This window comes from Camelus dromedarius, chromosome 1, assembly GCF_036321535.1.
Source record: "Camelus dromedarius isolate mCamDro1 chromosome 1, mCamDro1.pat, whole genome shotgun sequence".
NCBI classification, from domain to species: Eukaryota; Metazoa; Chordata; class Mammalia; order Artiodactyla; family Camelidae; genus Camelus; species Camelus dromedarius.
In genome coordinates, this window is record NC_087436.1 from 117,604,338 (window position 1) to 117,628,475 (window position 24,138).

General features: G+C 43.3%; 1 protein-coding gene across 2 annotated transcripts in view; it reads right to left on the reverse strand.

Annotated features, from left to right (window-relative positions):
- The window catches only part of STX18 (syntaxin 18), a 111,471-nt gene that overhangs the window by 48,812 nt on the left and 38,521 nt on the right, over positions 1 to 24,138 (reverse strand). Inside the window, exons 1-2 of one of the 2 annotated variants that reach the window (XM_064488114.1) lie at positions 23,208 to 23,321; positions 22,965 to 23,008 (exon numbers count right to left, since the gene is read on the reverse strand). The exons of the other annotated variant lie outside the window; for it this stretch is intronic. Of the exons in view, the coding sequence (XP_064344184.1) occupies positions 22,965 to 23,008; positions 23,208 to 23,250 (87 nt within the window). The 5' untranslated portion in view covers positions 23,251 to 23,321. Of the gene's footprint in view, positions 1 to 22,964; positions 23,009 to 23,207; positions 23,322 to 24,138 lie in introns of those variants that run through there. 2 annotated transcript variants of the gene reach the window in all.

A 24,138-nucleotide genomic window follows, 5' to 3' on the forward strand; every position in this document is an offset into this window, starting at 1 on the left:
TTTTCTTCACAGAAATATAAACTGGGTTTCAAGTGAGAGTATTTGTATATATTGATTTTTTTTTTTTAATGTTTAGACTACAGTGGGCATAGAAAGATCTGCAAGAGAGGTTTTTGGAATGCTTCTGCACAGAGTGCTCATTTAAAAAGTCACTTAGATGACAGAGTAGGAACACGCGCACATCCAAAGTGACTGCTTTCACCGCTGAAGTCGCCTCCTCCAAGCTCCGCTGCTGTTCCCTGTGCTTGCGACAGAGGAGGCCTGGGGTCGCAAGTACCACGGGGACGCTGGAAGGAAGGCTCACAACAATGAGCAAGGAAACAGGATGGTCAGAAAGACTGGCGGTACCATGGTCACCCATTCACTGAGTATCAATCATCAAACCACCTCAAAACACAGTTTAAACAAGAAATGAAGGTGACGTCCAGGGCCGGGTCCCTTCCCCGTATCTGAGTCCGTCTCCATCCACCCTGAGGGTGGGGTGGGGGTAGGCCCAGGAGCAGACTCTGGGCAAAGGACTGGGGGTGGAGCAGCATAGACAGGAGAGAGATGGGTAAGAAACCAAGGAGCTGGCCTAGGTTCCCAGTTCTCATCTCTGCTCCATCTCTGCCACTGACTCTACAGGGGACCCTGTCGGGCCTCGGCGGAGGGACTGAGCTGGACTAACTTCCTGTTCTGTCTCTGACCCCTCACTCTTGCAGCTGAGGGCAGAGGACGACTTCCTGGTGTGGGACCTGGAGAAGGGAGTGAGCTCGCTCGGCAGCCGGCAGCAGAGGGGCAGTTTGGGCTCATGCTCCACCCAGATTTGGCCACAAATCTAAAGCCAGCTTCTCCACTTGGTGTTTTCATCTTCTGACTCCTGTACTCCTTTCAGGTAGTTCCAGAATTGGGCTGGGAAGAAAGGGGTGTTTTTTATAAGCTCCTAAACTCTTAACCTTTGCCAACTGAAATTTTGAGCAAGTTGCTTAATCTCCCTGAGCTTCACTACAAAGGGAGAGTGGTAAAAACGAGTCTTTAAAGACAACAGTAGCAGGAGGTAACAGCCAACTCTGAGTGCGTGCTGTGTCGCCAATCTAAATGCTGTGAGTGCATTATCTCATTTACTTCTCCCATTAACCCTATGGGATAGGTTCCATGATAATCCCATTTTACAGATGAGAAGACACATTTTGTATAAATGATTCAGAATAAAAGGGAGACGGTGACTCCCAAACCAAGTGCCTGTGGGCTTTCCTTCTCAGCAAGTCTCCCACAGAGGTGACCCTCGTCCCATCTGAGCACAGTGGGTCTCTGAGGGGTGCTGTTACCAGAGTGCACGCGGAATGCTTTGAGATCACAAGTACCCAACGCTAAGATGACTTGTTCTGGTCAAACGCACAAAGCCAACAGCCACACTCCAGCATCAGCCAGGATATGGCTTCTCCAAGAAGCTGATACTCAGCCGAACGAGTTATTTAAGCTCCATTCTAAAACTGCAGGCATTTATCTGACTCATCCCTTTCTCTGAAGATAAATCTAGTTCACTTTTAAGTGACTGTAGTTTAATAAGGCTAATTCCAAAAATCATCAAGACATTGAAGTTCTCCACACACGTGCCACATAAGCCGACTGACTACAACGCAGTCCCGGTGTCCTTGTGTTAGATGCATCTGACAGGGAAATAGATTCTCACATGACCTGTTCTTACACATGAAGCTTTTACTAGGAGACACCAAACAAAAACACCCCAATATGTGCACCCAGGAGAACTGCTCCCACGGGTGAATGTGTGTTGTTGACACGGACTCAGCCCCATGGATGGTTTTCCCACAAGCATACTGTCGAAGGGGGAGGAAGCAAGGTTGCCCACAGCACGTACTGTGTGATCTAGTTACGTGAAATACATGACACACGTACCAAAGCTGTGTCTGCAGACAGAGGAACCTCAGAGGCGGCTCATCAGGATACTAATGGCTGTCTGGGTGGTGGGACCTGGAGACCTTGCTTTCTTCCTAATACCTTTCCAGACCTTAAAATTTTCTACAATTTGTATATATGATTTTTGTAATCAGACAAAAACTGTTTCTAAACAAAAAGGTAAATCTTCCCACATACTTCCCTGACCGAAAATGTAGACGCCTCAGGACCACAGGATCAAGTCCAATTCCGTAAACCCGAGGTGCTGAGGAGTTCCTGTCCCTGCTGATTCTCCAGACTCAGAGCCCTCCCCAACCTCCCAACCCTAGCCTTCTGATTTACTCCGACTCACACGACTCTGGTCCAGGGACCCACCTCCTAGAAGTCTTCTCTGCCATTCCCAGGCTGGGTTAAGGACCTCTTGCAGGCGTAACTCTTTCAGAGATGCCGCTATCTGGTTCTGAAACGTTTTCACATCTGAGCATGTGACTAACCCAAAGTGGGTCCTCAAAAATGATTTCATGCTCCGCGTGGAACTGCTTTTCCATCATCTTCAAGAATCACTAGCAGGGTAAAATAAACTCCAAACACAGCACGTCTGCTGCGTACTTGACACCGTCCACTAGATGGCAGCACAAGTACTGGAGCAGTGCAATAACAAGAAATGCCAAAAGTATCCATTTTTTCCAAGGGCTTTAACATTTTCTCTGGTTCTTTATTTTTGATCTAGAATCACAGGAGATTATTAAAAGTTAATTGTGGCTGCACAAGCTGAAGCTGGAATGACATTGTTTGCAAATATACACGTGCATTTGGATGAGTCCAAGGCCTTAAACCACCACACCCCAGGCAGGCTCCACACAAAGGCAGCTCCAGGAGCGGGAGCGGGGCTGCCACCTGCCGTCCCCGGCGGCATCCCGGCCCCGTTCACGTGTGTCCCCCACAGAACAGACCTGCGAGCTGCTCCTTCACGGGTGTTTTGTAATCACCCAAAGCAAGATAAACTGTAAAACAAAAACCCTGGTACAAGTTCTTCTCAGAGGCCGACTGCAATTTAACTGTAGGGAGCGTTCAAGGCAGTCAGTCAGAAGTGTCCTCTGCAGATCACAGCAGTGGTTAGACTTGCAGAGACCCGCCCACCACCACCACAATAGGAATTCTGTCCCTCTGGCACGCACAACACTTCCAACAAAGACCTGATTGATTATGAAACACTGAGTGCCAATTTGCATAATTTGCCTCTGCAAGAAACGACCATTGTTCAAGATTAAAGAGACTCCAGTACGTCCCTCTGGCATATTGTAAAAAGTTCCCTGTAACACAAAATCGTTCTTTTTTTCATTCAATCAGTGGACACAGCCCGCTGTTCAGTTTCGTATGCAGCCAAAGGCACAGTGAGAACAACCACTGTTGTGTAAATGTTTGCCAACTACCGATAAGCTAAAATGACTTCACAGGGATCATGTTCCCAAGTGTAATTTGGGGCCCACTAACTAAACTGCAAATCCAGTCCCTTCAGTCTTAATTGAAAAATGCATCAACGTGAATTACAGCTAAAAGTTCAGAACCGTCAGGGCTCTGAAGCGTGACGCCCCTGCTGAAGTCACAGTGGAGGCTGCCGGAGTCCTGTCTCTGTCCCTGTCCCCGTGCTGGAGAAGCTCCCAGGGACTAGTCACCCACAGAAGAGGCCGGCAAGACACCCCCGAGGCGGCGGGCAGCGCAGCCAGGGATGGAGGGAGAACGTGCAGACTGTTCCTTTTGCTTTGCTCCCTTTCAGCAGCTGTTCAGTCAGCACGCGAGTACACCGAGGACACACGCTGGGCCCCCATCGCTCCCCCAACGTGTACTGCTCCCCACTTCCCTCTAGGCACGTGGGGCTCTGTGGGGGCGGCTCTCCTGGAGCGCGGGCCTCCCTTGGCCTCCAGGACTCTGTCTCTCCAGGTTCTTCTTCAACCTCTGACAATTTGTCTTCACCTTCCCTCGTGGCCGCCTCCGCCCCTGCAGACCTCTGACCCTTAACGAAGTTCAGCCCTTACGCATTCTCACTAAACCCACTCGTTCCCACAGAGCCGAACCTCGGATCTGCAGAAAACGCCCACCCTGCCGCCTGGCTCCTGTGTCCCAGGGGAGCGTATTCAGCTGCCTGCTGGGTGTCCCCTGGTGCCTCAGCCACGTGCACACGACCCTCCTGACTTACTCTCAGGCCCTCCCTCTCCTCCCAAAGAGAAAGGGTCCCCCTCTCTTGATTCCCAAGTTAGGAAATCTCAGGGCATTTTAGACTCTCCCCTTTTTTTCACCCAACAAATTAGCCTGCTCAGCCACTCCACTTGGTGAACATCTGCCAAAGGAACGGGCACTCACCGCCCGGCTTCTCCTCCTGCAGCCATGCCAGAGTCCAGAGCTGCAGACCCTTCCCCAAGCCAGCCCCTCCTTCCACCTCCACCCTTGGGCACCCACTGTCCTCTCCACCTGCAACATCTTCTTTCTCACGGACCAAACTTCTACTCAAATGTGCTGCGCCAAGGAGCTTTCAGAATATGGCATTCTGGGTTCCCTTCCCACTTTCTCTGTGTGATGCCTTCTGTGAGGCAAGCTGTGAGTGTCTGTTCACTGAATGTTGTCAATGTTAGCTGCACCTATGTTGTACATGTTACACACACACACACATATATACATAAAATATAAATATTAGTTGAATACATAAAGTGTTCTACCCCATCAGTCTGGAAACCTCATTAGAAAAAAAAAAAAGAAAGGTGTTCTTGATCTGAGGAAACTGTCATCAGCAGTTAAATAACCTGTTTTGGAATTTTGGTGAGAACCAGTACCAACCTTGCTGGTCTGCAGTTTCCAGAATTCAGCCTATGTTTTTTAACAGAGAAGGAGAAATGTGTGCATGAAAGAGGAGAGAGATTGACTTCTCTAGTTCCACCCTTCTATGCTTCATAGATCCTGAGCAGCAGACAATGGGGACAGTTACACAAAGGGGACAAGGATGGTTAACACCAGCTGAGATGAACTTACTGGTCTAATTTCTGATAATAGCAATTAACCTTCAAATAACCTGAAAGGTACTGCTTTCTCTTATTAAGCCCCTATCTCCTTTAAGAAGTTTGGAAATTAGAAACATAAAATCTCAGATCCTTAGTGTTAAGGACACTATGAGCAAACTCATGACAATTTCAGAAGTCGAGGAGCACCACACGTACATAATGACCCAGGAAGCTCCAGGCAATTCCATTTTAAAACAGGACTATGCCTCTTCTCCTCAAGAAAAAGCAAAATCCTGTCACGTTCTCAGCCTTTCCCTCCTCAACCGTTTTGCCCCAGCTTTCTTTTACATCTCTCTGTCCCCATGGGCACACTTTAATTAAACATTTTAACCACCATTCTTCGGGCTCCCCAAACTGCACTGATTTGGCGGGGCGCACATCCCCTCCATTTCCAGAGCTCAGCCCACCCCTGGCCTACTTGACCTCGCTATTTGCTGGATGACACAGAGTAGGACACAAGGAGACACCGCCCCGCTCTGTCTGTGTGTGGGGAGCCCACTGCCTCTTCCAGGTCACCCTCCCACTTCAAGCAGCACTTGGAATAAAGTTCAGCTATTTTGTCCCCGACCCCCACGCAAGTCTTCTCTCTTCTGTAGGCTAAACATTCTCAAACCCTTCCGGAACTCTCTACAGGAAATACACTTGTGCTTGCTGGTCACACATATGACTCTCTGAATGCAGGAATTTACTGGCCTCAAAAAGCAAATGTGGTTCCAAGAATGGACGCAGTACTCGGTGTCAACAGGAGATGCAGAGGGAGCAGAACCATCGTCCACCTCGTTCTGCCTCTGGGCTTCCACGAACGCCACCCAGGGAGATGCTCACCTGCATGTCACTGGGTCAGGCTGGCTTAACATCAACTAAAATGATGTTTTCTCTGATAAACCATGTCTTCACTATAGTCACATTTCCCCCGGCTTCTTGTCATTTGCTGTTCTGATCATTCTGCCATTACGTCATCTGTAACTAAAAAGTATCCATTTAAACAATGGAATGAAAATAGGGCTGAAGTGAAGCACGGAGTTATAGGCCCTCCTGGTGGACAACCAGCTCAAGTCACAGACACCCTTGTAATCCAAATATTCAGTCCATTAAAAAACAGTTTCCTCCACAGGAATATCATGGAAATCTCCTGACCTACAACCCGACCCAGAAGTGCACACGAGGCCGGGGGGACATGGCTTGTGCTTCGGGACTGTATGCTGGTTAATCATCACCACCAGCTTTTCTGTGTACTTGAAAGCCTTCCCTTCATTTGTTCCCTTGGCAAACAGGTTAAGACCTAGCATGGGCCCAGCACGTGAAAGAGGGAGGTAATAAAGGACGGAGCAGGGACGGGGGAGGACAGACAGGGAGTTCCACCCCGAGGATCTGACAGGGCTTTGCACAGGGCTGTGTACAATGTATGTGTAAGGTGTGTGTGTGCAGAGTGTGTGTGCAGGGTGTGTGCAGAGGTTGTGTGTGCAAACCGTGTAGAGAGTGCGTGTACAGAGATAAGTATGTAGACCGTGTGCGGAGAGGGTGTGGGGTGTGCGTGCCCCTTGCTTTCTCCCCACGCTCGGAAAGGCAGAGCACGGACTGCAGGGTGGCTGCCCTGGGCTCAGACCCCAGCGCTGTCACTGACCGGGGACAGGGCCTGGTCTGCAGAAGTTATTTACCTCCTTTGAGCTCTGACCTCTGAAGTGTACACTGGAGACAGTAACTCGGCAGGTGACTACAAGCCATCAATGAAAGTCTCTATAAAGATGTGATTTGGCGCCTGTCACAAAGCAGGTGCTCGGGCACATGAAGGGTCCCCCCGCCTCCTCCATCACTGTCAGGTCTCACCTCAGAAGCGGGGTCAGCAGACAGTGGACGCCACAGGGCACTGGATAGAAGGGGAGGTGCGCGACCCTGGGCCACACTAAGGGCTACGGCCTGGAAGGTCATTCACTAAATCGTAGCGCTGAGGAGAAGGGAGAGCTGCAGTCAGAGGAACAGACACTGGATCTGCACACATCCAGCAGGGCGTGGAGGGCAGGTGGAGGTGGCACTAGCCGTGAATTTCCTGACCGCTAACCTTATACCAGGCACCGTCCTCCAAGCTTCATCCCTGACGGCAGCCCGAGGAGATGGTGCTGTGACTGCCCCCAGGAAGGGGAAGGAAGCTGAGGCCTGGAGAGAGGGTACCTCGCTGCCCAGGGCTGCACAGCGAGTCTGTAACATGTCAGAGCTGGGCCCCATAGGGCATGGCTGCACAGCCCAACTTTGCCTCCCTGGCAGTGGGTGTTCCCACATCACCACAGTCAGGGGCAAAGGCAGGTATGAGCATGGAGCACAGCACCAAGGGAGGAGGGGCAGGGGTCCCTGATGCAGGCTCAACTGCATGACAGCGACTGGAAAAGCCTTTTTTAAAATTTTCATATTCTTTTTGATTATAGATTAGTACAAGATGTCAATATAGTTCCCTGTGCTCTACAGTATAAACTTGTTTATCTATTTTATATGTAGTAGTTAGTAACTGCAAATTTCAAACTCCCAATTTATCCCTTCCCACCCCTGCCCCCCCATTACCATAAGTTTGTTTTCTATGTCTGTGAGTCTATTTCTGTTTCGTGAATAAGTTCATTTGTATCATTTTTTTTAGATTCCACATAAGTGATATAATATGGTATTTGTCTTTCTCTTTCTGGCTTACTTCACTTAGAGTGACAATCTCCAAGTCCATCCATGTTGCTGCAAATGGCATTATTTTATTCTTTTTTATGGCTGAGTAGTATTCCATTGTATACAAATACCACAGCTTCTTTACCCAGCCATCTGTCAATGGACATCTAGGTTGTTTCTATGTCTTGGCTATTGTAAATAGTGCTTCTGTGAACACTGGGGTTTGTGTATCTTTTCAGATTAGAGTTCCCTCTGGATATATGCCCAGAAGTGGGATTGCTGGATCATATGATTAAGTCTGTTTTTAGTTTTTTGAGGAATCTCCATACTGTTTTCCATAATGGCTGCACTAAACTACATTCCCACCAGCAGTGAAGGAGGGTTCCCTTTTCTCCACAGCCTCTCCAGCATTTATTGTTTGTGGACTTTTGAATGATGGCCATTCTGACTGGTGTGAGGTGATATCTCATTGTAGTTTTGATTTGCGTTTCTCTGATAATTAGTGATATTGAGCACTTTTTCATGTGCCTATTGGTTATTTGTATTTCTTCACTGGAGAATTGCTTGTTTAGGTCTTCTGCCCATTTTTGGATTGGGTTGTTTGCTTTTTATTATTGTTATATGAGCTGTTTGTATATTCTGGAAATTAAACCTTTGTCAGTTGCATCATTTGCAAATATTTTCTCCCATTCTGTAGGTTGTCGTTTTTTTTTGCTTATTGTTTCCTTTGCTGTGCAAAAGCTCATAAATTTAGTTAGGTCCCATTTGTTTATTTTTGCTTTTATTTCTATTGCCTGGGTAGACTGCCCTAGGAGAACACTGTGAAGATTTATGTCAGATAATGTTTTGCCAATGTTTTCTTCTAGGAGGTTTATCGTGTCTTATCTTATATTTAAGTCTTTGATCCATTTTGAGTTTATTTGTGTGTGTGGTGTGAGTATTCTAACTTAACTGATTTACATGTGGCTGTCCAGTTTTCCCAACACTACTTGCTGAAGAGACTGTCCTTTTTTCGTTGTGTATTCTTGCTTCCTTTGTCAAAGATTAATTGACTGTAGGTCTGTGGTTTTATTTCTAGGCTCTCTATTCTGTTCCATTGATCCATATGCCTGTTTTTATGCCAATACCATGCAGTTTTGATTACTGTAGCTCTGTAGTATTGTCTAAAGTCTGAGAGGGTTATTCCTCCAGCTTCGTTCTTTTTCTTCAATATTGCTTTGGCAATTCTGGGTCTTCTGTGATTCCATATAAATTTTAGGATTATTTGTTCTAGTTCTGTGAAAAATGTCCTGGGTAATTTGATAGGGATCGCATTAAATCTATAGATTGCTTTGGGTAGTATGGCCATTTTAACAATATTGATTCTTCCAATTCAAGAACATGGGATATTTTTCTATGTCTTTAAGTCATCTTTAATTTCCTTAGTCAATGTTTTGTAGTTCTCCGCCTATAAGTCTTTCACTTCCTTGGTCAGATTTATTCCTAAGTATTTTATTTTGGGAGATGTGACTGTAAAAGGGATTGTTTCTTTCCTTTCCTGATATTTCATTGTTAGTGTAAAGAAATACCACTGATTTCTGTATGTTGATCTTGTATCCTGCTACCTTGCCAAATTTTTGGAAAAGACTTTCTTGACAGCAGCTTGGGAACAACCCATCTGAGCAGCACCAGCTCCTAAAAAGAGCTGACCTGGGACAGGTGCTCTGGGCTCTCCTGGGCTCTGGCCACCTCCACGGCGGAGCCAGGCCTCACGTCAAGCTTGACTTCGGTGCCTGAGGTGAAGAGCACACACCTGTCCGCACAGCCCCTAGAAAGGCCGCACTGGATCCCAACACACACTCCTGCCACGAGTTCAGAACAGCTCGTTTCCCCCCTGAGTTGGAAAACAGACCTGTTTCCTCAGCTGTGCATCAGAGGAAGTGGCTGCTTTGAGTTTTATGAGCCATGATGAGAGCAAAAATGCTGATCCTAGACGCTAGAATCACAGGCAGTGAGGCAGATACTCTTCCTAGAAGGGCCCTGGGGGAACAAAACCACGGAAGGGGACAGCAATTCCCAACCCCAGCTCACCCTCACCGCAGGGCTCGCACACGCGGACTGGACAACGGGTACCAGTGAAACCGGCTTCGCTTTTCAGCCCCACACACAGTTACCTCCTGCCCGGTCAGTTTCTGTGGGACGTGTCTCCAGACAGCTCCCCCTCACTCCCCATTCCGGGCTCTGTGCTCGGCTCACAGCACCTGCCTTTCCCGCAGTGCAGGTACCCCCTCCAGGAATGGTCTGCCACACCCCTTCCCGGGGACCACCGTTCACACTGCCCTTAGGGGGCCCACATCCACTTCACTCTTCTGTAAGCCACAGCAGGCTTCCAAGCAGAAGGTGTGTGGCCAGTCAGCTCCAGGCAGGGACAGGACCCCGCTTCTGGCCACGCGCACTGGGACTTGGAGGCAGGCCAAGGGCCTGGGGCTCACTGCTCACCTGCACGCTGCAAAGGTGAGACAAGAAGGTCCTTCCACTCAGGAATTTCAAGAGAATTTCTAATGTTCAGTCAGCTTGAAAGTTCCTTCTGACCAAACACTACTGGCTTCTTTTCACTCCTTTCACACTCTTCAAAGTTCCCAGCATGATTTGAAGGATCCACGTACTTGGGATCCTCGTTTACTAAGGTTTTTCTTACTTCAGGAAACTTGTCTATAGTTGGAAGCAACCTTGGAAAGTCTGCTTACAGGAAATTAGAAATATTTATAATTGCTCACACATCAATAGGTAAATAGACAATAAAAGACAGTTTGTAATAGGCAACTAATGTGAACATACATAATGTTGTTGAGTAAATGCGCAACAAAAATGGTGATGGCAAACATGAACGTAGTTCCCACTACACACCAGGAGAGCTACAGGGCGTGGTCCCCCCAGCTCCGACGCAGCCACGAGGTGGGGACCATCGTTACTCCCCCTGTACAGGTGGGAGAGGCTGACCCACTGGCTCACGGTCTCACTAGCCCGTGGCCGGCCGCACTGGAAACCAGGGTCTACTCCAGAGCCTGTATTCCTAACCCTTCCTTGCTCTTATTTTCCTTCCGAACTTTGAAAAGAGGGACAAGAGGGGAAACACTCCACTTTTATTTGAGTTCCGCAAATTCATGATCCTTAAAAACACGTATGTGTATCTTACACAACAAATAGTGTGAAATTCAAATTTGAGTTTCATTTTCTAGGAGGGGGTTATAATGTCTTCAACGTCATGAGTGGCCTTCCAGAAAGAACTACAAACTTCAAAGATAAAAGTTCTTGACCCTTTTATGGAGCACAGATGCCTCTGAGACTCTAACCAAAGCTATGTGTCTGAACTATTCGCCTAAGAAAATGAATATCCCCACCGATACAGAGACTTCCTGCCTGCCGTGCGGGGCTGCAGTCCCTTGGCTCACTGGCTCAGGTTAAGAACCTCTGATCACAAAACACAATTCAACAAACAAGCACACAAACACAGAGGGCAGCTTTTCTTTAAATCTCACGTGTGTAAGGAAGCCTGTCCAGCTCAGCACTTGGAGACAGCCACTGGCCGCCATCAGCAGAGTTTGTCTGCCCGGCAACACCAACCAGGGATGGGTCGGGGTGGCAGGGGCGCTGGGGCCTGCAGGTGGGGGGGAAAGACTGAGCGACTGTCATAACCACTCACACGTTGCTTCACAACATGAGGGAAAGGGGAGATGGAAGACAACCACTAACTCTTTACCGCCACCATCAGTCCTTAGTGTTTACCATGCTGGTGCATAAATGATCTCATTTAGTTCTCATAACAAATGAGAAAAGAGAAACTAAAGCACAGAGTTGTCAAGTAATGTGCCCACGGTCACACAGCTAGCAAGCTGAAAAGCCAAGGTCCATGCTCCAAAACAGACTCCAAGCCTGTGCCCTTACATTCTTCAGGCCATGCCTCCGAGCTCGCGCTCTCTGAGGGTAAAACTGGAGCTGAAGAACCAGACCAAGGAAGAGTTACCATGTGGCCTTCCACAGCTTCGCACACACCAAACTCATATTTATCGGCTTCTCCAGAAGTATTTGCTAAGTGTCTTCTAAACTCTTCCAATCCAAGGCAGAAAATACTAAACAAGTAAACACACTTACACTCCACTGTAGTATACCCCACATCTCAGGAATACGTTTACTCCCTTTTGTGGTCAAAAATTAAAAGACTTAAAAAAATTATATGTCCAAAGAGAACTATGTGACGTTTGTTTCAGATTCCCAAAGTCTGGCAAGGTTCCTAACTCAACAGATCTCTGTTGGAAAAGTGACAGATTTGATTAGGAAGTTGTGATCTGAAAATAAACATTAAGGAACAGCTATACCTAAAACTGGTGGTTATGATGTATTACGTTTTTTTTAATTTGGCATTTTCTCACGTTGTTTCCGCAGATGCTTTAGTGTACACCAAAGGCACACACTCTCCATGACAGACAGCCAACAACTGATGACCCAGCTGATAACCAGCAGCAGCTCCTCCTCCCGTATGTCGAACAGCTCAGCAGTAGAGCATAAGGTTCGTGGCAACAAACAGTTCTACCCAAACGCAGTCTCCTATTATTCACGCAAAAACATAAAATCTTCAGACTGAATGCTGCCCTATTGACATTTTAAAAAAATGATCTTTTTGTTTTAATTATAATATCAATTATGAGGAGCAAATGTTTGTGGAGATGGCAAGGACCCCCACATACACCTATGTAAGCGGGAAAATCACAAATAAAACGGACATATCACAGCTTCTCCCAGTCTCCTTCTCCTGGGGTTCTAGCCCTCGGTAGAAATTATGAGCTGGGAACAACGTGGAACCTCACTTATTTGCAAGCCAAGGGCAAGAGTTACAACAGCACAGACCAGCTCTCTAAACCTTCTACTCAGCGCGGCAAATGCAGGTCCCGCCCACTAGGTGGTGCTCTCTACCACGCTGTTCCTCCGGGAGCAGTCCTGTATATCAAAATGACAACGGCCTGGTTTTAAGATGATTTGTCTCTCGAGGATATACATTTGGTTTAAGTTTCCACTGCAAAGTTAAAGTTCTTAAGATAGGTCATGCAGATCAATTGCTCCTGTAATCTGAAACTCAAAAGAGCAAGTAATATCTAAACAAGGGGAGGGGGTGGCCCTGGGCTTATAAGGTTCTCTAAAAGCCAGGAGACAGTCAGCCTGGCTACCTCTAATCTCATCATCAAAACTGTTACCTTGTCCAGTTTCTGCTTCACATCAGCAAAGAGAAGAGCGAAATCAACTGCGGGCGGTACAAAGGGAAAACACACATTCAGCTTCCATACTGCTTGAGAGACGCCGATAATCTACACCCAACAGAACACACTGCTTGATACTGTTGCTTGACATTTGAACCCCAAAAGTATAAGTTGCTTTGCTCTATTAAAACATATTTTTTCCCTTTATTAGTAGAAACAAAATCAAAGCAATCAACGTGCATTTTATCATGAAGCTCTGAGAAGAGGGCTTGGTAACGAGATACATAGCCTTGCCTCCAAAGTCATCTTTCAACGGAGTGAGTGGGAATGAAATGCAGAGCATGCCGGCCTTGAGCAATAATACACATGCTCAAATTCCAAGCAAAATCCAGGGGCCTCATTTCATCACTCCCCGCCCTCCAAAAAATATAGATTCCTTTCCTTCGTTATGGCCTTCTTTGGAGTAAATAAGACATAAAACAAAGTGGGAAAAAAAGGGCAAAAATATGATTTCAAGGAATGAGTTACAAAACATTCTAACAACTTCTTTGTTTGAAAAAAATAAGAATAAAAGTTAGTGGTTTCCAGGATTTAAAGAAACTGTAGCAAACTGCTAACTGCTAAGTTTTATAAAATGCGGACTAGCCTGATAAAAATTGATTCTTACTTATGTGTCTATAATAGCAGAAAATAATTAGTCCCTAATACAATATTTGCTCAAGAAAAATCTGTATGTAATAATAACTAGAAAAATTAAGGTTAGATCCTGAGCTGTATATAACAGATCTTGATTTTGAGAATCAAATCATATCTTTTCATCGTACTTTTAAGATTTATCATTTTATACTTAGACACAAAAATATTTGTCCTATATATTGAATTTTATATTTCAGTTGAAACCTTTTTTAAAAAAACCAGTATATAATTTACGTTCCTTTTAACAGTCTTTCAGATCATTAGGTAAAGCATTTGAAACACCACGCATATAAAATTTTCCATTCTTAGCAACAAGTTTCAGTTAAAACCATGTATCAATTTGTAAGCAATAAAATTGTCATCAAAATGTAACACTAACTGCTCCCTGCAACATACACACTTTAAAGGGACATACTAGTAGTGTGTCAAAGAAAGGAAAGTAAAACTTTATTATGTTCAAAGAAATCCTTCAGAAAGTCTATAACATTAGTAACTGATAAAATGTTGGCAAGACTACTATTTCAGAAGTGCCCATATGTAATAACTGATAAAGTGATATCTTTCTACACTTACTGTATCATTATGGTAAAAAATGGACAAATTTCTCCAAGAACTGGGATATACAGTAAGTGAAAATAAAATGCCAGTTTGCAATTGTGAGGTTAATGTAACGACAATGAGATTTAAAACAAATTTTAGATTAACGTTTTAAATTTTTATTTTTATTTATACTCTATATTGAGATATATTTCAATAATTAAACCAACTAAAATTTTTTTCCTCCTTGCAAAAAATTAGGAATCTCTCTATATGCTAAAATTTAATGCTTCTTTTGTTAAAAAAAAAATAGTTCAAATTACCCTAGCAACTAAGTATGTATTTTGTTTTTTAAATGGAAATATGTATGTAGTTTTTTGTGCCCATAAGTGGAGAGGAACATTTTGAGGATTCCTGTAACAATCACTAAGTTCCTTTAAAAAAAAAAAAAAAAAGCAAAACTTCATATATGTTGAAGAATTCATATTTAATCTTTACTTTCAATTATAGCCAAAGTCTTTATTCCAGATCCACAAAGATCACCACTCTCTCTGAAAATGACTTTTTAGAGAAAACATTATTAAATGTTACATCTGACTTTAATAGAGCTTCCCAATTTGTTTTTGCATGTTTATTATCAAACTCTAATCATGACTTTCCCAAACATATTTATACTTTCACACAAACTTCCAAAGTTTTCCCAACTTAAATAAAAACCCACAAAAACTGTGGGAAATGTTTCGCTTGAAAGATAAAAGTAAATTGGTCCAAATATACATTTGCAATAATCAGTGTTTACTTTTGTTGCTCAAACATTCAGCTTACAGCACTTTCAGTATCTGCATTCAACTTAATTTTTGTCTCTTAAAAAAAAAAAAGGGGAGGGAAAGTAGTTTTCTTCCCCCAATTTTGCTCTCAAAATATAAACTCATTTAATGCAAAGCATTCCTGGATTAGGCACGTCTTAAACTACAAGCATATCTAGTCTCAAAAGTATTCATATTACATACGAAATACTATTTCTTTCAAAACTTCAGTCTGAATATTTTATAAATCTAATTTCACTTTTCCAAATCAAGTGAAGACATTTTACTAAACAAGACCCAATTAAAATTTTAGGAAATGAAAATGGCAAAAGAACTGATGCTACAATACTAAAGCGGGAAAGAAGGTAAGAATTAATTGCTTTACTTGCAAAGTTCGATTATTTTTCCTTTAAGCATTCCTACTATATATAGATTTTGCACTATATTTATTAAACTATGACAAACCTTTAACCTGGGAACAATTTACCAGTTAACATTATCTACTGAAAGAGGAAGTATACTTTGGGTCAGTAAAACACTGGAAACTATTTATGCTGCCCTTGTTCAAAGCTGCTTAGAAAACTGGGCTATGTATTTTTAAAATAGTCATTAAAAAGAGCCTAAAGGGTAACTGCGATGCAGTTAATCCACAAGCCAACTGATGCCATTTAAGTCTAGAGACAGGAATTTGTCTCTCAAGGGGGATCTAAGACGTCCACACAGTGATACACGTTAAAGGTAATGAAACTATAAAGAAATATTTCCTAATAGAATGAACATATTTTAAAGTTTGTATGATTGGCAACAGAAAAGATTTTTTTTACCACTAAAAAAAAGGCTCCAGACAAGAGATTCTGGTTTTGAAGTATGTCACACCCCAGTTCCCCAGCCACGAATCCCAGTTCATTTTTTAAAATGAGGTCTATTTCCTGTAATTTTAGATATTTTAGAGTACAATTATTTAACATTTTTATGATGCCTTTGGGGTATCATTATAAATATTTTTATGTGTTTAAACTTAGGAAAGTAAAATTAAGTAATAGCTTCTCTTAAAGGGAGCTGTCAGCTCTCTCCTGAACAAAAATCTTTGTTTTAAAGCAATCTAGAGATTTATATCCCTAGTAACCATAGAAATTAATCTTAAGCTTTAGGGAAAAAAAAACCTGCATAAAACGCTCTTTAATTAAAATCAGAGCTCTGCTCTTAGAAATAAGGACCCTCTTTTGAACAGAAAGAACTTTCCACAGAGTAGAATTGTTTTTACTCAAGGTGGCACCCTTTGTGATAAATTAATCAAACATGTTTAATTGACTCGTGAATTTGTGTGCATAGAAAGTTAAATACTTTGTTGGAAAGGATTTGCTCAGGGAATACATCCACTGAAAACTTTTAGTAAGAAAAGAAAGTAAAGCACACAGGATTCAGTCTTTGCAGATTATCTAAGTGTGAACAGAAAAGGAGAGAGAGCAAAGAAAGAATTTAACACTTAACAATTAGAAGGATCACTCACAGCAGAACTCACTTTGTTTTCATAAGGAAACTGAAAATATCATTTCCCGTGCCTTCGTATGAAGGTCCATCAACACATCGTAACTCAGTTCCGTTCCTGGGATCACTATCACTTTCTATTCCACGTGCACTAAAACAGAGATACGTTCTGAAGTCTGCTTATCGCCATGTGACCAAGAAGTTTATTTCCAATTTAGAAACCAGTCAGGGACGCCTCGGGGAGCCTCGGGGAGTCAGCAACGCTTTTCTGCGCGCTCCCTCCTGAGTGGTCTGAAAGACTGTGTATTTGAGGGGTGGTCAAGACAAACTCCTCAAACATTTCTGAAATGTCAAAGTTTTCAAGGCTTATGAAATTCAGGTTTTGATGAAATCTGTGCACTACCAAATTTGATTAACTTTCATGAGATTTAAATTTTATAGCTTCAGGTTTTTCTCTGCATAACGAATAATGTTAAAAGTTAAGCCACATTCTGTTTCCACTATATTTTTAAAAACCCATTTGGACTTTTCTGAAAAAGAAGATTAAAAACCAAAAAAGGTTAAGAGCTTAGTTTAGAATCAGGAAACAGACACCGATGATCATGTCAAAAAATAAATATGAACTATTCGTAAAGTGCTCGTACAGTATACTATAAACCCCAAGTCAAGTCCAGATTAGAAATGTTTCTGCTTTCAGATAAAGTCTTTGAAGAGGCCTGAAATAGGTGTTTCTCTGCATGAGTTTAGGCGCTGCTAAGAATGCTAAACATTTATCATCATCTTCTCTAAGCAAACCCACTTTTTGGAAAAGACACAGGCATTTCCTCCCCACACTGTCCATGGCTAATTTCACAGTCCTACAAAGGAAAACTTTCCCAAGCATTTAAGAGAATCAAGACGTCTTGGCATATGCAGTAAAGCTGCAAAAGGCAACAGAAACTGATGAGGAACCACAATAAATGATGAGAACAGGCAGTTCCCACTGCATCTGACACTGGAGTGTGTTCACCTTGTTGTTCCAAAAACGATTCCACTATGAAAAAAAAAAAGTTTCCACAGGGGATAGAGGGGAGACGACGGCAATCAAGTGTTTGGGTTCAGATATTATAAAACGACACATCTACCCTCTTCACTACAGGCTGCCACTTCCCTAGCAGTTAGTCCCCAGGTTAAACAATACATATTATGTGTCAATGAACTGGTTTTCACTTTTAATCCAAATTACAGTAATCAACACTGATAGGAATCTAAAAAATCTAACCCAAAGCATCAACAGAAAATAATGTTTGGTTTAAATGGTTTAAAAATAATCTCAGCGCATGATGCCATTTTGAAGCTCTTACAAAACGATGTTTAGTAAAAACAAAACATCAACATTCTGTTGGAAGCACAGCTGGAATCAGTCCCTTCCCTCTGCTTTTTACCTTACACATGCGAGAACTTACGAAATATGAAAGAGCCCCGTTTTCACGGAGAACACGGGAACCGGAAAAGAGGTTCGTGGGCTTTCAACCACTTGTTATTTGTATGTGTTTAACTCTTCTCCCTCTTATGTAAAAAAAAATCGAGGTAAATATGTGCTCTTCCGTGTACCTCCTTAACCCTGTATCCCATGGTGGCTCCTTCAGGACTTTATCCTACAGGCAAAGCCTTACACTGGAGTCAGACATTTGAGGCCTGCACGGTGGCCTTGAGAGTTACATAACGTACACAAGAGCACACGGAGGTGACAGTGCAAATGCTACGAAGCAAGAGGTAGTAATAATCACAGTTGGAGGACAGCATTCATGAGCCACTTACTCGTGCACCCGCAGAGAATGAGAATTCCACACACAGAGCAGCCGGCTCACCGCGTGCCCGTGGTCAAGTCACTTCTTTATGCTTCAGTTCCCTCACTTGTAAAATGAAGGGTTTAGCGCTCCCTGATCCTGAAGGTCTATTTGAGCTCCAGAAATTCCATGACTTCTTGCCTTTGACTGAAAGCTGAATAGTATATTTTCGGGGGATTTTTCATGTGTCAATTCATTTTTGCTTAACTTACAAAGAAAGAATTTAGCCTTTATTTCTGATTACCTGCTACATGACAGAGTATACTCCATGTTTTCACATATCTCATTTAATCTTCACAATCATCTTAATATTATCACTTTTACAATTTTATAGGTAAGAAAACTGAGGCTCAGATATGCTAGAATCAGTAAAATTAAATCTGCCCAATTAACTACGCTCGCTCCGTACATCATGGGATCTCCCCTGACGCGGAATGACAACCGTGTGCTGACTCACCCGCTGACGGCTGAACACTCTGGTGCTGTGTGTGTATGACAGGCTGCGCTGGGTGCTGGGCTGACACCCTCCGGTAGGAAGCACCTCCCTACCTCCACGGGCCCTGCCATACAGAGCCAAACCATACAGCTATATGCCCTCACCTGCAAAAGGCCATTAAAAACCCTACATATGTCATGAAACCAGGGGAAGGAAGGGTAGGTGGCTAGAAAAACAGGGAGAGAGTGACCTCGGACCTTGGAAAAGGGAGAAGAGGGAGGATTTGATTGGTCTCAGGTAGGGCCAGGTAAAATTTCTCTCTGGTCCCTGGCCCCCTTTGCAAGCTCTCCAGATCATTCTAATGCACAAGCAGGGGTGGGGACCACTGACCGTGGGCGGCCCAGGACGGCAGACTCGGACTCAAGCTGCATGAATCCAACACAGGGTCTGACAGTCCCTAACTGTGTGGCTGTCCCCAAATGACTTACCCTATCTTTGCCTCAGTTTCTTCATTTGTAAAATGGGGGGATAGTAGTACATATCTCATAGGGTGTATGACGATGAAATGGGTTATTTTGTGCTCAGAAAAGTGCCCTGGCACATGACAAGTACCCTGCAAAGACTGGAAGGCCTTGAATGCCCGGTGAAGGAATTTCTGAAGGCAACTTGTGAAGTGTTCTCCTACCAACGCTGACAGAAGATGACAGCTCGCTTTCTCTCACTCTCTCATATTTAAATTGTACATTTAAATACAAAAAATAAATGGAACCTAATGCCAGTCCAAGTCCAGGTCCAGCTGCCCCAACTCCATGTCTGAAGCTTTAAACAGGAAAAAAAAAAAAAACCCACCACATAACAACATTCATTTTCAGGTAAAATAATCTGCAGAGTTAACTGTAACAAGTAAGATTTTTTTTTAAAGGAGGTTCTCACAGAATCCTAGTATAACGAAATGGAACAAGTTAAAATGGATATGAGAGCTAAAATAAAGTGCCAGAGCACAGTGGTGCTGTCAACATACACACTACGGGCTCTGAAAATTGTCCACGTGTGAGATATTGGGATGGTAAGTGAGAACATCTATGACTGTGAGATCATGTGATTCTTTTTATCCTGTAGTTGAATTACATTTCATTAAATAAATGTGCCTTCATCAAGATTTCTTTGTCATATACACTTTGAAAAACAAGGTTTCTCTCTTTTTTCCCCCATTTATTCTTTATGTTCCCAAAAGAAAGGTAAAGCAAGTCATACAAGATCAATTTTAAAATAAAGGAACAGAGTCAGAGGGACTGCCCAAGACCACCACTGAGTGAGATGAACACTGACTTCTTAAACACCAACCCCAGTGGTGAGGGAAGGAAAAAAGGAGGCCAGGGCAGCGGAATGAGACGATGTCCCAGAGCTGGAGGCCTCTCGTGTCCTGATAATCCCATCTCAGAGCCGTGGCTGCGGCTCCTGGGTTGGGTACTGTGCACGCTGGGTTATGAGACAATGAGACCCCACAGCCATCGCTGCCTCCTGCTGAACTGCTCCAGCCAATCTGCCAGCAAGCCCTACAGAAATCCAGCCCCTTCTGCTCACGCCATCAGCCTTAACCGTGGAGAGTCCCCAGCGCTGTCCCGGCCGCGCAGGCTCTCCCCTCACCACCCCCACGCCGCCCACCCAGCCAGCCCAAGCCGCGGTGCCAGGGAGGAGGGGCTGAGGCCTGGGATATCTGTGCTGTTTCCAGTCAGCAGCTTTGGAGCATCACTAAAAGCCTCACACCTACTGATGCCACCCTACACAGCTGTGGGTAGAAAGACCGACATTTTATCTCTAACCCTTTCCATGCTTAATAACAATAGCACCATGGGTTTGGAATTTTAAAACAAAACAAAATAAAAACCTACCCTCTACCACATTAAACCACCATGTCACGCAGGGGACTCAAATTGTGAGCACCTTGGGCACTTAAGGTGTGCAAAGAACAGCTGCTTGAAAGAGGCAGATGAGGGTGTGGGAAGCAGTGACTTGCCTGCCTGTTGAGGGAGGTGGGGGGGATTCCTTCATTCCGCCGACATAAACTAGCCTGCATCTGAGAAGACTCAGCAGCCAATGGAAAAACTGGCCTCTTAATGTTTTACATAGAAATGAATTCCATAAAACCAGCATTTCCACCAACAATAGTTTCCGATTGCAGCTGGGTCTGCCATCCCGGGTCTAGGACCCGGCTGGCAGTGGAAGTGGATGGTTGCAGACATGCAAGAGGACAATCGCCCATACCCCCCTCAGGCTCCACAGAGCAAAGGGAGCCATGAAGACGACAAGACTCCTTGCCCCCCGCCCCCCAGGACCTGTGCGAGAAGGCCTCCTCGGTGTGGCTTTAGGAGAGTGTGACCTCTGACTTAGTTCTCAGAGGCGCAGGCTGAACTCCCAGGATTACTGCACAATATGCCAATAAGGAGCACAGACTTCCAGTTTCTAAGATGTTTATAATGAACCATCAGTGCAGAAAAACTAGGAAGTGGGGGAAGCAAGAAAAAATAGAAAAAACTACATCACCATTCAGCTTACTCAGTATCAACTGACGAGGCCCTGGAACTACAAACGGCGCTTTACTGTTCTGTGATTAACACAGAAACATCAACAGACAACCACACATCTCTTCACGCGGCCACCAGCACCCCTACAACCCCGCACCAGGCACAGCTTCACCCTGACCCACAAGTATTCACTGAATTTTCCTCAACAGCCTACGAGGTGGAGAGTATTACTATCCCTATTTGACACACGAGGACACTGAGGCGCAGAAAGGTTAACTGCTGTGCCCAGTGTCACTCAGCTCATGCACAGCATAACCCGGGTGAAACCCAATTAATGTAGCTCTATAATCTTTGCTCTTAACTGATGTCTGTACTGCCTACTGTGTGAGAATTTATAAGACCTACCAATAAAAAATGTGTTCACTGGTCCTCGGAGTCACCTTGTCATATCTTCCTGAGATACAACTATTATACCTAGAATGAAATTTGTATTGTGCCTGCTGAGTTAAACAAAGATTAACTTTGTCTTCCAAGACACAGGAATATAAGGAGACGATACACTACGGCCAGGGATAATGTATTCCTAGATGTTTCTATCTGAAGGTATGTGGTATGTGTCAACCAGAGGTATGATTACTAATTAGTGTAAATGAACATATGTATTTTTCTACTTATTAAAAAAAAATTACATAAAACTTTGATTAACAATATTAACCATGAAAATCAAACTTACTCTTTTCCATAGAAGAATTCTTGTTCCACAGAACCTCAATGCAAATTGTTTTCACTATATAAATTTACAACTCATTTATATATGTCTTCCCTAAATTTGGAAATGTTTTTTTTCTTTTTAGAACAATTTTTCTCTGGAGGGAAACATTCCCAGAAAAAAAAGGTAAAAAGTAAGTAGATTTGAAGTGACTTTTATACTTCTTTGCAAAATAATTCTGGATAATGAACCTAGTAACAACCGTAAACCCCAAATAACGATACTATTACTGCCAGTATGTGAGAAAGGTCTCCCTACTAAACTTGCTGTGCTTTGAAATATTTAATCTCACCCATTTTGGTGTTTTCTTTTGTTTTTGTTTTTGTTTTTCTATCTTCACTCCTCAGTGTGATGATGGCACATAGTCCTGCTATTTCACAGATATATACTGAATTGCTTAGATAAAAGTAAGGACAAGTGTTTGGACTATACATATCATTGGCCTAATCCAAAAATCAAAGACTTCATAATCTTTCCAAGAAACACAGTTCTTTGATACCAGTTCTCTGGTACATAACACTACTGTTCAGACAAAACAATCAGGTAACATCTAGGCAGTCAGGACATTTAGGGAGTATAATAGTGGGCAAATAGTAAAACAGCTTCAGTGTTAAGACAAAGATCTAGGCTTCATTTCAGATGAAATAAACAGAAAAAGATGCGGCCAATGAGAAATGCTAAGCACTGGGAAGACAGTGGGATGTCCTCTGAAGGCCTTTAAGAATAAGACATTCATCACAGGGCTTCAGATGATTTTTGAAAGACAGAAAGCTCACGGAGGCAGCATATTCCAGCACTAGAATTCTTAGGCTATAGCGCACAAGGCAAAATACACAACCAGGCCAAAGAGGCAAACGAAGAAAAAAGGTGCCACTTCTTAGCAGGGGACTAACAGTTTGAGGCTACCATGGACTTACATAAAACAAACATTTCAAAAATTTATCCCAGTGCCTAACAAACTTTCCTTAAAAGATCTTTTCTTTTAAATTAAAAACAGTAGCTTTATTAATGCACAACCCATTTCAAATTTGAAACACAACTCTAAGCCATACCTTGTGGACTGGAAAGCCATAATTGTAATGTGGAATGGGACCAACTGAAATCAATATAAGAAATTTGAAGTAAGTAAATATGTTTTTTTCCTAGGGGGTAATATAAAACGTATGAAATTACAGTAGTAAGAAGTTATTAATTTTAAATTATAAAGTAGAACTGAGGACTTCAAAATATTCATAGATTTTTTTCAAAGAATTTTGAAAGCAAAGAAAACCACACCATGCTCTGGAAAAGCTTACCTTTTAGAAAAACAGCGTTTAAGTTGCCCAGCTTCTTGCCCATGCCGCACTGCAGACCGGGCTGTGCTACAGAGAGCAACCGCGATGGACCCCATCGCGCCCTGCACTGATTAAAGCTGGATTTTCAGGTTCACAGGTAATACACTGACTGGCTTCTGCATAAACATTCATTATTTAATAGCTAACCCAATTTAATTATTAAACCTGAACCAGGTGAGAACAGAAACTGTGTCAAGTTACCTGTATACCAGAATCCTCTGGCAAGAAGATTTATGAAAATTTCAACAATCCCTGGGCAAAGAGTCACTAGTAGAGGAACGTTACCTCAAGTCAGAAGAACTAACTTAGTGGCACTCAGACATGTCTGCTAAATGAAAGAATAAAGGAATGTTCGTTCGATAGGGGGAAATGGCTTTTCAAATTTAGTTTTTTCCATATAGAACGTCTGCTGATTAAAACAGCAGTGACTCATCTATTTCACCCCTGCCCTCGGTCCAGCTGGGTCACTAGCCCAGCTGTGGGGGTGACAGTGGGCAGTGGAGTGTGCCTTAACAGATCTCCAGCATCAGAGCCTATGTATCAGTGATCCTTTCCTCAGCGGAATTTTAAAGTGGATTTTCATCTACTCGGTATCAGGGAAAAAACTGCCTCTTCAACTACATTTTAAATTTCTTTTTTATAAACTTACTTTCTGCTAATCATGTAGAGTTTGTGAAATAAGCAAAATATAAAGAAGAAGATATAAACTCACAATATCATCACCTAGAAATAAACTCATTTAGCACTCTGATGGACTATCCATTTTATGCATATATATCCTTTATGTAACTGAAACCATATTACATGCACAATTCTATATTCTACTTATCTTAATTGACACCATAATAAGCACGTCTCATATAATGAAAAACCCTTCTAAAAACTGCTTCAA